We start from the raw sequence: 15,316 nt of genomic DNA, 5'->3' as shown, positions 1-15,316 counted from the left end.
ATGGCATTGGTAAAGAAGGCGTTAAAGGAGTTGGCAGTGTGAATGGGATTATCTGGGTTGGATCATAGAGGGTTGGGGGTGACTGATTGTCCTGGATGAAGAACTTTGTTAATGCTGTTCCAGAACATTTGTGGTTTATTAAAATGGGTTGGCTGTATTTGGAGGTAAAAGTTCTTTTTATCTAGCACTATGGCTTTTTTAGTATCATTTCTTAGTTGTCTGAAAATTAAGTGATCTAATGGGTTTTTTAGATCTCCATTTAACCCAGGCTTTGTTTCTCAGATGGATTTTATGCCTTGAAGTGTTTGAAAGCCAGGGTGCAGGTTTAGCTTTACATTTAATAGAACGTAATGGGGCATGGTGGTTCAGGATGGATAAGAATGTGGAATTAAAATATGCTACAGCTTCATCAAGTGGAAGATATTTTAGTGGTGACCAATTACATTGTTTACGTTCTGTTAGGAATAGATCATGGTTAAATTGTTTTTTGGAGCGAACAGTTCTGGCAATGTTGGGATGTGTAAGGTTGGTTTTAGATCTAATAAAATAGGTTAGGGAGTGGTCACTTAGATCATCTGGGAGGGTCCCTACTTTGTAGGTATGTAGAGGATTATTAGTAAGTATCCAGTCCAAGATAGTTTCTTTGTTGTTGGGTTTGTGAGTTCTGGTAGAGGAGTTGATAGTTTGAGTAAAGCCATATAGGTTAATGTGGGTAGAAGGGTGTGAACTATTACAGGACTGCCAGTCAATATTGAGGTCACCTAAAATTATAGTTTCCTGAGGGAGGTTGATAGTAAGCCAATTCAGGATATTTTCAAGGGTATTAATATTGTTTCCTGGTGGTAGGTATAGGCAGATGACATTTATAGCTTTATTAGGGTTGACCTGAAGTTTAGTGATAAGTAATTCAGTTTTGTTGTCTAAGTGTGGGTTAAGGTCAATGGTGCTAATTTGTAGTTTGGTTTTGTAGAGGATTGTGACCCCTCCTCCCTTTTTGGTAGTATGGTCTTTTCTAATGATATTATAACCAGGAGGGGTAACTTCATTATCTTTGATTGTGGGTTTAAGCCAAGTTTCAGATAGGCATAGGATATCAAATTGGTTGACATCTAATAGGGCATGGAGGTATGGGATTTTATTATTAATGCTGCGTATATTAAGATGTGCTATGAGGAGAGAGTTTGCTGGCTTGGAAGGGGTTATGGAGCTACTATTAATTAGAGTATATTTATCAGTGGTAGGGGTATGATTAGGACCAGGGTTTGGGTGAATGTCTCCATCTAGTAGGGAGTGAAGGTATGTAATGTATTTATGGTAAAGTAGTTTGTAAGAATGGTTAAGTAGTTTTTTGTTATTGGTATGATTATATTTAATGGGAGCTAGTCTATGAAATTTGGGAAGTATGTAGATGGGTGTGGATGTAATATTTAGAGAGATTGGAGTAATGGATAGTGGTAATGTAGAAGTATATTTTGCGGGAAAGGGGGTAGAGGAGTAAAGTGGTTGTTCGTACGAGGTTAAGAGATAGATAGTAAAAAGAGAAGGAAGTAGTGTAAGAAAAAGAAGTAGTTGAGTTAGGAGGTGGGTGGGAGATGTTGGCATTGTGGAGTTAAATAGTTGGTGGTTGAATGTGTGGTGTGATAGGTAAGTTGGTGTAGTGGTGAATGTAGTGTGGGAAGTAAATAACAGAGTTAATTGGGGGTGGGTGTGACTAATAGTAATGTGTTGTGGGAGGTGTGATGTAATAATGATGTGAGCAGTGGTATTGGTGCAGTGTTAAAGGGGGTGTGGTGTAGGAGGAATAAGTGTAGGGGCCCTGGGGGTGGGTGAGAATTGGGGGTAGGGTGGGTGAGCGGAGTGAGCCCTCAGGGCGAACGGAGTGGGAAGAGACAAGGAGTCCTATATCCAAGAAGACAATCAGTGAAAATAGAGAGGCAACAGGTGAGTGTAAAGGCAGAAAGTGTAACAGAGAGGTGAGAGGTTTAGCAGTGGGAGATTTAGGATGCTTAGAGGGGTGAATAGAGATATTAGACCCTTAGGGCACAGTAAAACTATAAAGAGACAGGGTTTAACTAGAGCTAGGAATTTAGTAATGGTGGCCTAGTACGAGAAGAGCTATAGTTAAGAACAGAAGGTGTAGCTAGTAAGATATTAAGGGAGAGTGTAAGGATATAAGGTAGACAGCAAGTAAAGAGGCGCCACCTAGTGGGCAGTCACCAGTATTATGGAGTATGCCGCAGCTGAGGTATTTTCAGGCTGAAGGAGAATGAGGAGATAGAGGAGAGGATCCAGTATAGAGTTGGGCAGGCAGGAGAAAATAATGGGAAATAGAGTGTGAGATAGGCTGGAAGTGGGGATATGGCAGACTGCTATGGGGGGGGGGGGGTGGTTGGCTGCTGCCAAACCAAACTCGGGAGACTCACTTAACCTGGCAGTGTAGTTATGTATTATTATGGATACAGTCTTTAGTTGACTATAGCAAACATACTTTCTGTTTCAGTGTTCCTGAGTGTACTCTCAGGGAGCTGATAGGTGAACTACTTTACACTGAGAGTGATTCCATGTGAATCAAAGCAGGTCAGTTTCAGGCAATCAGGCTTAGAACAAGGAACTCAGAGCTGCAGTGTATAGAGAGAGAGAGAAACAGGTAGTGAGGGAAGCAATATAATAGCTAGACAACACAGGCAAACCTTTAAATCGACATTATAGTATATCAAAACTCAGCAGGAAAGACAATAGTATACTACACAGGCAAAACATTTATATAGTGAATTTACTATATGCAAACTCGATGTAAAACAATAGCGTGCGTGTGTGGCAAACATATAGTGATAGCATATCAGGCAGATTCTAGTAAAGGATAGCACAAATTGTTAGGTCCCATGGGCTAAACGCTGGCAGTTAAATGTGAATACAGCACCAAAATAATAGTAATGTCAGCTGTGTTCCTTTCCGCTAAAGCAATAAAAGAATAGGATATACTCACAGCCTTTTTACATAATATTAACAGTAGAGAGTAGTTAAAGAACCACAGGTTGTAACTAATGACTAAATAATGAGAGTATAATGCGTTTTAGTAATCTGACTAGTTATTAATGCCTGTTAGTGGATTGCCCACGTGCAAAACGCTGATAGTAAAGTAGCGTGGGCGAGAAAGTTACATTGAGAAGCGCACTGTTTACTGCTATTGATCAGAGTAAAAACTTACACATTATGCATTCCTGGGAAGTATTAAGGTAAATTATGCTGGTAGTCTAAATAAAGGCTGCTTTTTAACAGGTAATACAAAAATAAATGCCCGTTTGAGGAAGGCTCACGTGCAGAACGCTGATCGGAAATAGCGTGTGCGAGGAACTTACAGTATGGCAGCATGGCAGATAATGTAGTCATACAAAATACATCTCTCACTAAAGCGGTGATGGATGTCATTTTGGAGGCCAGGAGGCCTAGTGCTAGAAAATCCTATGTTGGAAAATGGAAGAGATTCTGATACTGAATGCCCCAGACTGGCCCCACCAGTACTGGTATCCAATCCTAAGGAACTTGTCTCAATGCCCAGCCTGGACCTTACCTCAAATACCTCACCTACTGTCCCAACAAAACAATCAGATCTGGCACAGCCAACTCAAGACCTTAAATCTGGCAGCATGGCGGATAATGTAGTCATACAAAACACATCTCTCACTAAAGTGGTGATGGATGTCGTTTTGGAGGCCAGGAGGCCTAGTACTAGAAAATCCTATGCTGGAAAATGGAAGAGATTCTGTGCCTGGAACCAGGCACAAGGAATTGACAAAGCAGTACCAAACATTCCTCAGATTTTGCAATACTTAACTGAGATGCGGGACAAAGGCCTATCCTTTTCATCAATTAAAATTCATGCCTCTGCCATTTCGGCTCATTACAACACAGAGCCACTAATCTTTTCTCATCCTTTGTTAAGGCAATACCTCAGAGGAGCCAAAAACTTAAGGCCTCCAAGGAGATCACCAATACCTGCATGGGACCTCAATTATGTTTTGGAAAAATTCATTCTGCCCCCTTTTGAGCCAGCTGCTACAGCTGATATAAAGTTTTTATCTTGGAAAACAGCTCTGCTCCCAGCAATAACCTCTCCCAGCAATAACCTCTGCAAGAAGAGTCTCAGAGCTACAGGCACTCTTGGCTGTGGAACCTTTTATCATTTTTTATCCAGACAGGTTTTCTCTGAGGACAAACCTGACATTTATGCCTAAGGTAGTGTCCAGTGTGGCCCTTAACCAAACTATCAATCTGCCTACTTTTTATCCAAACCCACAGAATAAGGGGGAAAGAATTCTGCATTCTTTGGACATACACAGACAGCTACGCTTCTATTTGAACAGAACCAAAGCTTTCAGAAAGACTGAGCAACTATTGGTGGCATATGCTGCAGGATCACAAGGAAAGGCTATTTCAAAGCAGACTATTTCAAAGTGGATAGGCCACTGCATTCATTTCTGCTATTCGCACCATGGCAAGCCAGTGCCTAAGGGCATCAGGCCACATTCAGCCAGAGCAGCAGCCACTTCAGCAGCCTTCCTCAGGGGAGTACCAACCAAAGACATTTTAGAGGCTGCTACCTGGAGTTCTGTGCACACCTTTACAAAGCACTATCATTTACCACTCTACTCTAAATCCAGGGCAGGCTTTGCCACTACAGTCCTGCAGGGCGTCATAGCCGCTCCTAATGCGATTTAGCTCCAGCCTCCCAACCATAGCTTTGGGATTCAACCCAAGTGTAATGACTGCAACAGTGAAACACGAAGAACATAGTACAGTTGTGTACACTTACCATAAATGTAGATGTTCGAGTGTATTCACTGTTGCAGTCCAGGTTACCCACCCTCCATCCCCCATCTCTTTGCTGGAACTTATCTACACTTCTCTAATCTATACAATGTATGTGAAGTATTTGCTTGTAGATGAAGGTATTATATTTTTTGGTGCATGCATGTTTTATTGGCATATTTTTAGCCTACCCTTTGGGGGCATCTGACATCTGGGGCAAGAAAAACGGAAGAAAATGGCGTCGGCTGCACCTTTTATACCCGTGGCACACTGACGTCAGGGAAGAGGCAACAGCAACTGACACCGGACCTAGACTTTGGAATTCACCCTGACTGGGGGTAGCCTGCCAGCAGGATAACCTTAGTGTAATGACTGCAACAGTGAATACACTCGAACATCTACATTTATGGTTAAGTGTACACAACTGTACTTTTTCGACCACCATGTCTCCACAGTGGTAAGAAGGGCATTCTGTATTGCTCATCTCATAAGTAAGGGCATTGCCTCCAGAAAAAAAGTAGTTAGAACCTCCCTGTACTCTTCTCTCATGAGGCCAATAATTGAGTGCAAGGCCCTTTTGGTATGTACATTTCCAAGCACCTGCAGCAATTGGAGAAATCACTGAGGTTCCTTAAAGGAAAATTCAAGGTCTTCAGCATCTGCCCTATGTGGAAAGTCTGAAATCACTGTCACTTTATTCTGTTTCATACAGACTACTCAGAGGTGATCTCTGCCTTGCATATAAGGCAATCTGTGACCCTGCTTTATTGGAAATGCTGCATATCTGCAAGTAAAATGGTACATGAGTTACTCGTTCTGAAGACCTTAACCTGGTATGTGACATTAATAGAACCTGCTGGAGGGACAGATTTATCTTCCAGATGTTACCACACCTTTGGAACAGACTCCCACTTCATATCAAACAGAGCACCTCATTGGCCCTCTTCAAATGCAGTCTGGACGATTGGATGGGTAACCGTAAATTAACATCAGGGGTTCCACCTGTCCCTCTTGGAGAGGGGCGGTAGGTGCTGATAGTGGAAGTAAGAATATAACTTGGCTAGGCTTGTAAGGGCCTTAGAGCCATTAGCCTAGTAACTTCCTATGATCCTATGAAATCCCCCTACTCTTTTCAGTAGGTGTTGTGGACATACCTCTCAGCCCTTTAGCAGAAGAAATCTGGATAAAGCTTAATGTTATGGGGTGAAAAAGGCCCAAAAATAGGGACAAATTTTAAATATTGCTCTTATAAACTTAGAAAGTTGCTAAAATAACTGGATTTGTGTTAGCATGTATTTTCTTAATGATATAAAGTATGAAAATTAAATGCATGTCATTGTTTAGTGACTTCAGTCCTCAGTGATTTTCCAAAAACACACAAATTTTACAAGTGACAGACCAAAAATATAAGGTGAAAATCTGGACAGTTGAGTGGTATGAGTTTTGGGATCTTTTACATCTTCATGACAATAAAAAATAGAATTTTTTTTCAGTTTCTGACCCTAGTGTTCCTATAAATAAATACTATAGAACTGCCTGTATCTGCATAATATACCCAGTAGATGGCACCAAACACCAAGTACAGAAGAGACGATCATGAAGCATTCCTCAGCTGTTCAGATTTTCTCAGAATATCCATATTTTTGCATCATATGTTTGGTCTATTCCTCATAAAATTTGTGGTTTTCTAACAAGTCATTGAGCACTGGAGTCACTAAATAATGGCAGAAATATGAGTTGCAGACTTCAAATCCTTCAGAAAATGCATGTTAATGCAAAAACTATCATTCTAGTAAATTGCTACGTTTATAAGAGCAGTGTTTAAAATCTGTCCCTGATTTTGTACCTTTATCCCCCATTTTTTTCTTTTCTTCATTCAGATTTCTTGCTGTTAGAGGTTGAAAGTTATATAACAAAGGCATATCCCCAACTTTAGCACTATTATATTCTAAAGACACTAGCTTCCAACCAGTTTTTTAACTTGTTCTCTACTTTCATTTTCTTTCCCTGGCAAGTTTAATTATTTTTTTAGTATTTTTTCTACAGTTTAGCCTGATGTACCTTTTACTTTAATTAAAACTTTGTTTATTGTGAAACATTTTAAAAAATACATATTGTCTTTTGAAATGATCACTTTGTCATGTAAATTTTTATTTTTTGCGTTTATCAGATTTCGTTTGTGTTCTTTAACTAGAGCTATTGAGTCTTCTGTTTTGTTCTACTACAGAAGGAACTGCATTCCTCTTATTTCTATTTTCTTTGTTTTATTTATTTATTGTCTGAACAAGTGCATCCGTTCTATTTATAGGCAGTTGTCCTTGAAATTTTAGTTACCATTTAAGTCTTTTCTTCAGCTATCAGGAAATAGCAAAAAAAGTAGTAGTAAGTAGTGTCAGCAAAGGCAGAGCACATCAAAATATAAAACTCCAAAAACAAATGGTTCTGCCACCAATTCCACTTAAAAACACTTGAAACTTGAAAACTTCAATAAAATATACAATAAGATAAAATAAAATAAACACACTGGCTCATAAACCGGATAAGCTCTTTTGGTATAATACATTTTTCAAATCCTAAATGTTTGTCAGTGAAACTTCCTCTTAAATACCTTCATTTCCTAGTGTTCACTCACTTAGATGCATTTAGTTACTATTAAAGTTTTCAAGTTTGTCTAGGTAGATTTTGCTGCTACAGCAGTTCAGTAAATGTTTACAGAAACTTCCTCTTCTCTTCTTTTTCTATATCATAATGTAAGAATCTACTTGCACATTGTCACCCAAATAAAACAAAAAGAAAGGAAATTTAGTATAGATCAGGCAAGAAGATGGCAAAAAAGGAAGAAGAAAGAAAAAGGGGGTGGCCAGTAGAAAGAAGGGATGGAAATGTGTGTTGGACAGAAGGTAATCAGTATTTGCATGGTGAACATTCCATTTGTAAAAGGATAACATAATGGGTTTATATGACGCTCATTTGTGAAAATATTGCAAATGATGTAACTGAATCCTTGTGGTTGCATTTGTACTATGTCCATTTAACAACTTTTCTTTGTTAGCTTGTAGTAGAATTCTAGTACAGAGCTCATGGTTTTTATATGGTTAGGAAGGCTTCTGTGCATTTTAGTTCTATGTGATAGGTTTGAAGGTTTGAAGTAGTGTGGGACATTTCTCTCTTAAGAGGCTGCCTGCATCGTAGATGAATTTGTAGACCAGCGTTGACAGAAGGAGTTTTGTCCTGCTTGGAATAGGAGTACATTCTGCTTTTGAAAGTATAGAATGGTGACACTGCCTTTTGGTAAGAGGGTTTTGAACCAGCAGATATTAGTTGAAGTGGACTGTAGAGTTGTTAGATTCCTTTTTGAGTATGTAGCAATGACTAGAAGCACATGCTTGAGTTGGGGTAGAAGTGTTCCTTTTCCTATGGCTGCTTTGCCACCAGTAGTTGGAAAATGGGATATCTTTTTTGTCCTTTCGACTTAACACAAGTCTGTCAGTCTGTGCATGAACAGTTAAGTCTGGAAACAATACTGGTTTGGCAAAGGACTCAGTCCTAGCAAGTTAATACAAAACAAAAATTATGTGTACAGTTTCAAGTGTGAAAACATAAATGGTATAATATTTTTCTTGTCCTGGAGTGAAAAAAAATATATAAAGAAAACAAATGTTACAGGGAAACTGCTAAAAGCTGTGAAACAGTGGTATGTAATTAAGGGGAAAGGCTACAACAAGCAGCATGACAAATTCTGCCACATTCTTTGTAAATTGTTATATCATGAAAAATAGCAGTGAGTGCCTGCGGAAATGTATTAAGGAGGTAGGAAGAAACAATCCCATCTAATAGATGCTATGGGGGAGGGCACTTATTTTCAGTTCACAGAAGTGTCCATAGGCAACACATATCACTCCAACCTAGCATGTGAGCCCCCTAGATTTAGTAGAGAACCAGGAAAGATATTCAGAAGACTGTAAAATGAGGTGCAGTGTAGACCATAGATTACTACAAAAAAACAATTGGGATTGAAACAGCAGTAATGCAGACTGATCTAACAATGGAATATAGATAGATTTTGCAAGCGTGCAATGCAATCTATTGAAGCATTAGGACAGAGAATGTCACAAACTATGTTGCAGAATAGCGCAACATTTATAACAGTGGCCCAGCAATCAGCAACATTTGGTGATCTTATCAATGAATACTATTGTCTTATACAGTTGCGTAGGCCAACCTTATGAATGACAGCCTGAACTCTGCAGATAGTTTTAAGAATTACTATAATGTACACTCAGAATTCAGCAATTTATAGCCAGACCACTGATATACAGGGAGTAGTGTAAAGCAGCTATTGTCATGTAACATAAGGGTGTGCGACAGTACAGCATATTTAGCTACATACACAAACATGTAAATTGCATTATAACTGTAAACCTGTTTTGCAGTTATGGGACAAAACTATGAAGCAATACTTTTTCATCCTTTGCGGGTGCCTTTCTTTAGAATGATAGAGTTTATATCAATACACTTAGCCGAAGGTGCTGATCTAATCTGGCATTTCTGTAGGCATTTTTTCCAAAGGCTAAATTTATCTTTTCTCCTTTTCTTAGTCTCCCTGAACATTTCTTCACTGTTTGGTCTCCATGTGAAAGTTGCTTTAACTGCAGCTTCACTTTCATTATTCTCAAATTGTATTTTGCTGTTCTAATCATGAAAAAACTTTTAAATTAAAAGTCCTGTTTAAGAAGCTTTTTTTGTTGTATGGTTGTTTCAAAGTGCCCTGAGGGCTTATTTCATGTATCTTTCATTTTACAGGATGAAATTTTGGATGCTACCGGGAGAATATGCAGTGGTGGAGTGCCTGAGGACAGCACCAGCCACCATGCAAGTCCCAGGCATGCTTGGCAAGTTACCCGGAAACATGCTGCCTTACAACCACAGGACCTTGAGAAATTCAGAGAAAATACTTTTGACACAGCAGCCAAGGGCTTCAGCGATTCACATCAACTGCCAGGCATGTACCCCAGAAGTACTCCTGCTTACGGCTGCAACTTCCAACATCGGCACATGTTTCAACAGCAACTTATTGAGGAGCAGAGAAAGCAGCTGATGGAGCAAAAAAATCTGATTCAGCAGTTGCAGGAAGACCAGAAACTTAAGATTTTGAGAACGGAGGCTGAACGCTTAACTGCAGTTACTTCTGAACTGAACTGTCAGTCCAAAAAGAAAAAACAAGAAAAGGAGACTGGAGAAATAAAGCCAGATGGTAGCAGACAGCAAGAGTTAAAATATGCTGTGCCTTCAAGGTAGTCTGTCTGTAAAACTTTTTTTTCTTTATGTAAGTCCATTAGTAACATGTAAACTCTTTAAATAATGGTGTCATTTCTTTTCATTTTTTTATGAAAACAATTGCCAGAACACTAGTTTACTTTTTTACAACCATTTTTGCTGGGGGAGTTGATGAACACAATTCAAAACACTAACACGGTAGCATGACCAGTATCAGTCATGAGACTGACATAGGCTGAATAAATACTAAATGCAAATATAACACTAAGGCTTGTGAGAGTCTTTGCTCATAACAAGCTTGTTATGTGTTTGAGACATGCCTGTCAAAAACACATAAGTAGTATTCATGGGAGAAACCCTGTTGTAACCCTTCAGAGCTTCATTTGCTCTGCTGTACTGCTTGTGGTATAGAAAAAAGTGTAAAAGTGCAAAGTGTTTTACAGCTATAAAAGCCATGTAACACTTAACTATATCACATGGACAGTATCTAGAAGCTATGTGTATCTCTGGACTAACAGCTAATACACACCATGGTCTGCCTTTGAGTGTGTGTGTGTTTGTGTTTGTGTGTGTGTGTGTGTGTGTGTGTGTGTGTGTGTGTGTGTGTGTGTGTGTGTGTGTGTGTGTGTGTGTGCGCTCGTGTGTGTGTGTGTGTGTGCGCGTGCATATTGTGTATGAGAACTGTTTTACAATTTTTAAAGCTATTTCCATTTACACTGCTTTTCCATGGTTATATGGTATAGCATAAGATACCATTACAATCAATATGAAATGTTATATACCCTTGACATCAGAGAAATTTATAACAAGGTTGCCTTTTTTTCTTGATTTTAAAACATAATCAATGTGCTCCAAGTTCAACAAAAATGTTTACTTTGCCCTGAACAGCACCTTTCAATCTTTTACCTCCACTGATGTATGTGTATATATATATATATATATATATATATATATATATATATATATATATATATATATATATATATATATATATATAATGTGTGTATATGTGTATATTTATGGGTCTCCTTCAGAAACCCGAACGCTCCCTTACACGACATCCCGGAACAGCGACTTTCCACTCCAGGTAAGTAAGTGCTTGGCCATCCTGTTGAACTTTGCCCCTTACCCCCGCGGTAGTGCGATATCGGAGTTGGTATATTTAGTTAGGGGGGTGTGGGGGGTCAGCCCCCACATGGAGTGTTGGGAGTGGGGCACAACCCCCCCCCCCACATGGGTGCGTTTGCTTTCCTTCGGTTTTACTTTTTTGTCAGGATGGCCAAGCGGTTACTTACCTGGAGTAGAAAGTCGGTGTTCTGGGACGTTGGTGTTGTGCGGTCATCGACCTTTTTGTCTTGGTGGTTTGGAAGTCGGGTAAGTGAGTGTTAGAGTTTCTGAAGTAGAGCCTTGTGTGTGTGTGTGTGTGTGTGTGTGTGTGTGTGTGTGTGTGTACCTGAAATGACTGAAACAACAGAAGATTGACAGTAAAAACACTGACATTGAAAAAGACAGACAAAATGGAATTTATACTTAGGAGGGGTTTATGCCATTTCCCCACTGTTGTGCAACCTCAGACTTGGAATATATAATTAGCGTGAGTTGTGGGGTGTAGGGGGGCTTGCCCCCCCCCCCGCAAAGACATTGTAAAATGTATTTCGATGTAGTTATATTTTTCAGTGGTTTTCTATGTACTTAGGTTTTGTCATATTTTTCAGTGTTTTTGACGGGGGTAAAGCCCCCCCCCCCCCGCTAATTATAAGTCACACAGCAGTGGGGGAAAGAGCATAACTCCTCCCTAGTACAAGTTCAATTTTGTCAGTCTTTTTTTGTTTCAGCCTTTTTACTGTCAAGCTTATGCTGTTTCAGTTATTTTTATGTACATCTATCTATATATATATATATATATGTATATATGTGTGTGTATAGATATATATATATATATATATATATATATATATATATATATATATATATATATATATATATATATATATATATGGATTCCATTCACTTGGTCGAATTACGCTTGGTCGAAAATGATTCCAGGCAGTTCACTTCACTGAAAGCTCATTGACTGAAAGCTCACTTGGTCGAAGTTCATTTGATCAAAAATGGAATATAGCCCCTGCCCCATTGCAGTGCAACCCTGGAGTGAGAATATTAAATAAGGGGGGTGTTGGGGGCACAGCCCCCACATTGGGGGATGTGTTGGGACGTAGCCCCCCACATTATGGTAATAGTTTTTACTAAATATATATATATATATATATATATATATCAATGCATTTTTAATGGATATACCTTCTTATAACAGTGAATACATTAAGATTATGTGGGGGCGATACCCCCCACACCCCCCCTTATTTAATATTCTCACTCCAGTACCTAACCAGGCAATTACATCAATTGGAGTGGCCTCAGAGGGTTCTCACTAAAAATATACAAAGTGTAAGACACATATCTTATGCAGATCAACTAAAGGCCCTGTCCTTTTACTCTGTCTCATATCGTTTATTAAGTGGTGACGTATGCATGACTGACAAGGAATTCTCTGATCTAGCCCTGACAAAAATGTTACATATTCACAAGAAGAATTATATGAGGGTTACGTAACCTTATTTGTGAGTCTAACAGAACTTGCTGGAGAGACATAGTCATATCCCAAAGGCTACATTGTCTATAGAATAAACTTCCCATCTTCATAAAACAAAGCCCTACCCTCACTCTCTTCAAAAAGAATTTGGATAAATGGATAGCGAACCGTAAATTCATTCCCAGGGTACTGCCCATGTCTCTTATGGACAGAGGCAGTCTATAAAATGACTCAGGGCTCCAACACTCAAAGACCCACTCCCCCGATACTACCCCATCCCATAACTGGGGAATTAAGATATATCATCGTTGTGTCCTGGGTATAATTAACTAGACTTGTAAAGGCTCTTGTGCCATTAAACTGCTAATCACCTATGATATAGGTAAGCAATATATTCTGTTTTACATGTTAACCTTTACTAGTGTTAAAATAATTAAAATGTTGTGCCTCAAGAGTGCACTGGCATGTAGTACAGGAACCACACCTGTAAATCCAGCCCTTTCCATAGACATGGTAATAGAACTGGAAGCCAAATCAACATATTGATTATACTTAGAAACCATACAACACCTGTTAGATAACACAGGACCCAAAACACTGTCAGATTTTAAGACAGATCAAAATTTATCTGCCACATTTCAAATATTAAAAGATTATCTAGTCGATCGACTTCAAGAATGGATTTGGTCACTGTCAGTTGTTGATATTTATTTATTTAACATTTGTTTTACCAGGATAGTCCAACTACTGGACAGCTAGTGCCCATTTTCAGCGGAGTCCTGGGGAGAAAAGCTCCAATAAGTTACAGTTGAAAGACATAGGTTGTTAAAGATTAAAGATTAACATTAAGTAGAATATTGACATTTTAGGCAGGCATGACAGTTGAATGCAATAATAGTAGTCGGATAACAAGAGGTAGAATGTTAACATGTAAAAGGCAGAGACAGTTAAATGCAAACAGTCAAATGCAATGCATATATGAACATAAGGTACTCAGAGTAGGTACATATTTACAATATTTAAAAAGTTATACAATGCACATAGGTGGTCTAAAAAGATAGTGAGAATTAGGCTTCAGAGACCTAAGGGCGTCTCCTCCTACTGTAGGGTGATAATTCAGGGGGGTCATTGCAGTTGCAAAGAGGGATAGTATAAAGGTGAGATTTAAGGAAGTCTTAGAATGTGGTTGTGCGATTTTGTAGCCTGAGGTCAGGAGGGAGGGTGTTCCATGCTTTTGCGACCTCATGGGAGAATAGGGGTTCTTCAGAGCTGTTCTTGCATGGATTGACTTCAATCAGGGCTTTGTTACTGGATCATAGTTCTCTGTTGGAGTTGTAGAAAATTAACATGCCAGCTAGGGTGGGGCTCTCTCAGGGTGATATAGAATTTGATGAGCTATGTTGAGTTGGTGGTAGCTTGGTAAGTTTGGAAATTCTAACCAGTGTAGTTTGTGTAGGGATTGACAGTGATGGGAGTGTGATTTAGCACTGGCTTCGAACCTAGCTGTCTTGTAGTAGCATGTGGAGAGTTTGTTCAGGTCGGATTTAGTAATGTTAGTTAGAACTGGAGAGGCATACAGTAATGTTGATAATAGATAGGTTCTGGCTATGGTAGTTCTAGACTTGGAGGTTAAGAACTGTTTACTATGATAGAGGCATCCCAGCTTTTTGTGGACTTTAGAGATAGTTTGGAATATGTGCTTATTGTATTTAAGTTGTTGATCAATAGTAATACCTAGTAGTTTGGCCTCTGGTACTGGGGTGATGATGGTATTGTTGGCTGAGAGAATGGAGAATGTGGGACCATTGGGGTTAGCTGGGTGGAATAATATTAACTGTGTTTTTTGGGTTTAGTATCAGTTGGTGATGGTTTAGCCAGTTCTCCATCTCGGGTTCCTATTACGTTATCGAAATCATGAAACATCGAACACTACAAGATCAGACTCGTATGTTCAATGTTTCATAATACGTAAAAAAATTAAATAAAAACGAAAAACATAAATCAACTGTTGTAAGCAGGAGGGCAAGCCCCCCTGCACCCCCCCCCCCGCTCATTAAATATACGATCTCCAAGATCGCTCTATAGTGCAGAAAGGGAATATTTCCCTTTACTGTACTGTAGTGCAATCTCGGAGTTGGTATATTTAAAGAGTGGTGCGTGTGGGGGGTGCAGGGGGGCTTGCCCCCCCTGCTTACTACAGTTATTTAACTGTTGACTTTTTTTTTTTTTAGTCCGAATTGCTGAAACTTTTAACTGTGTTTGATGTTTATAGTTCTGAAGTTTCAGCAATTGGATAACGTAATAGGAACTCCTCCATCTCAGTGAAGGATTCTTGGGCTTTACTTTGTAGAAGATGAGTGTTGGGTGTAGACCTGATTAGGGCTGTATTGTCTGCATATTGGACAATTTCAGCTTTAGTGGTTGCTAGGTGGAGTTTGTTTGTAAATATGTTAAAGAGAAGGAGGCCTAGGATTGAGCCTTGGGGGGGAGGCCACATGTGACAGGGAGTGGGGGGGATAGGAAATTGACCCATTTGACAGATTGTGAGCGGTGGCTTAGCTAACTGTTAAACCAGTGCAGGGAGGGATTACCGAGGTTGAATTTAGAGAGGCAGGCAAGGAGTTTGTTGTGGGAAAC

The 15,316-nt window shown here is 39.3% G+C and overlaps 1 protein-coding gene across 1 annotated transcript in view; it reads left to right on the top strand.

The window, feature by feature from the left end:
• CCDC191 (coiled-coil domain containing 191) overlaps positions 1–15,316 on the top strand; it is a 1,143,870-nt gene that overhangs the window by 729,155 nt on the left and 399,399 nt on the right. Inside the window, exon 10 of the mRNA XM_044073155.1 lies at positions 9,613–10,103. Coding sequence (XP_043929090.1) covers positions 9,613–10,103 — 491 coding nt within the window. The remainder of the gene's footprint in view (positions 1–9,612; positions 10,104–15,316) is intronic.

The sequence above is a fragment of the Protopterus annectens genome, chromosome 5.part1, assembly GCF_019279795.1.
Source record: "Protopterus annectens isolate FY-2018-M chromosome 5.part1, PAN1.0, whole genome shotgun sequence".
Lineage (NCBI taxonomy): Eukaryota > Metazoa > Chordata > Ceratodontiformes > Protopteridae > Protopterus > Protopterus annectens.
The sequence above is the reverse complement of the archived record's forward strand: the minus strand, read 5'-3'. Positions and strand labels throughout refer to the sequence as shown.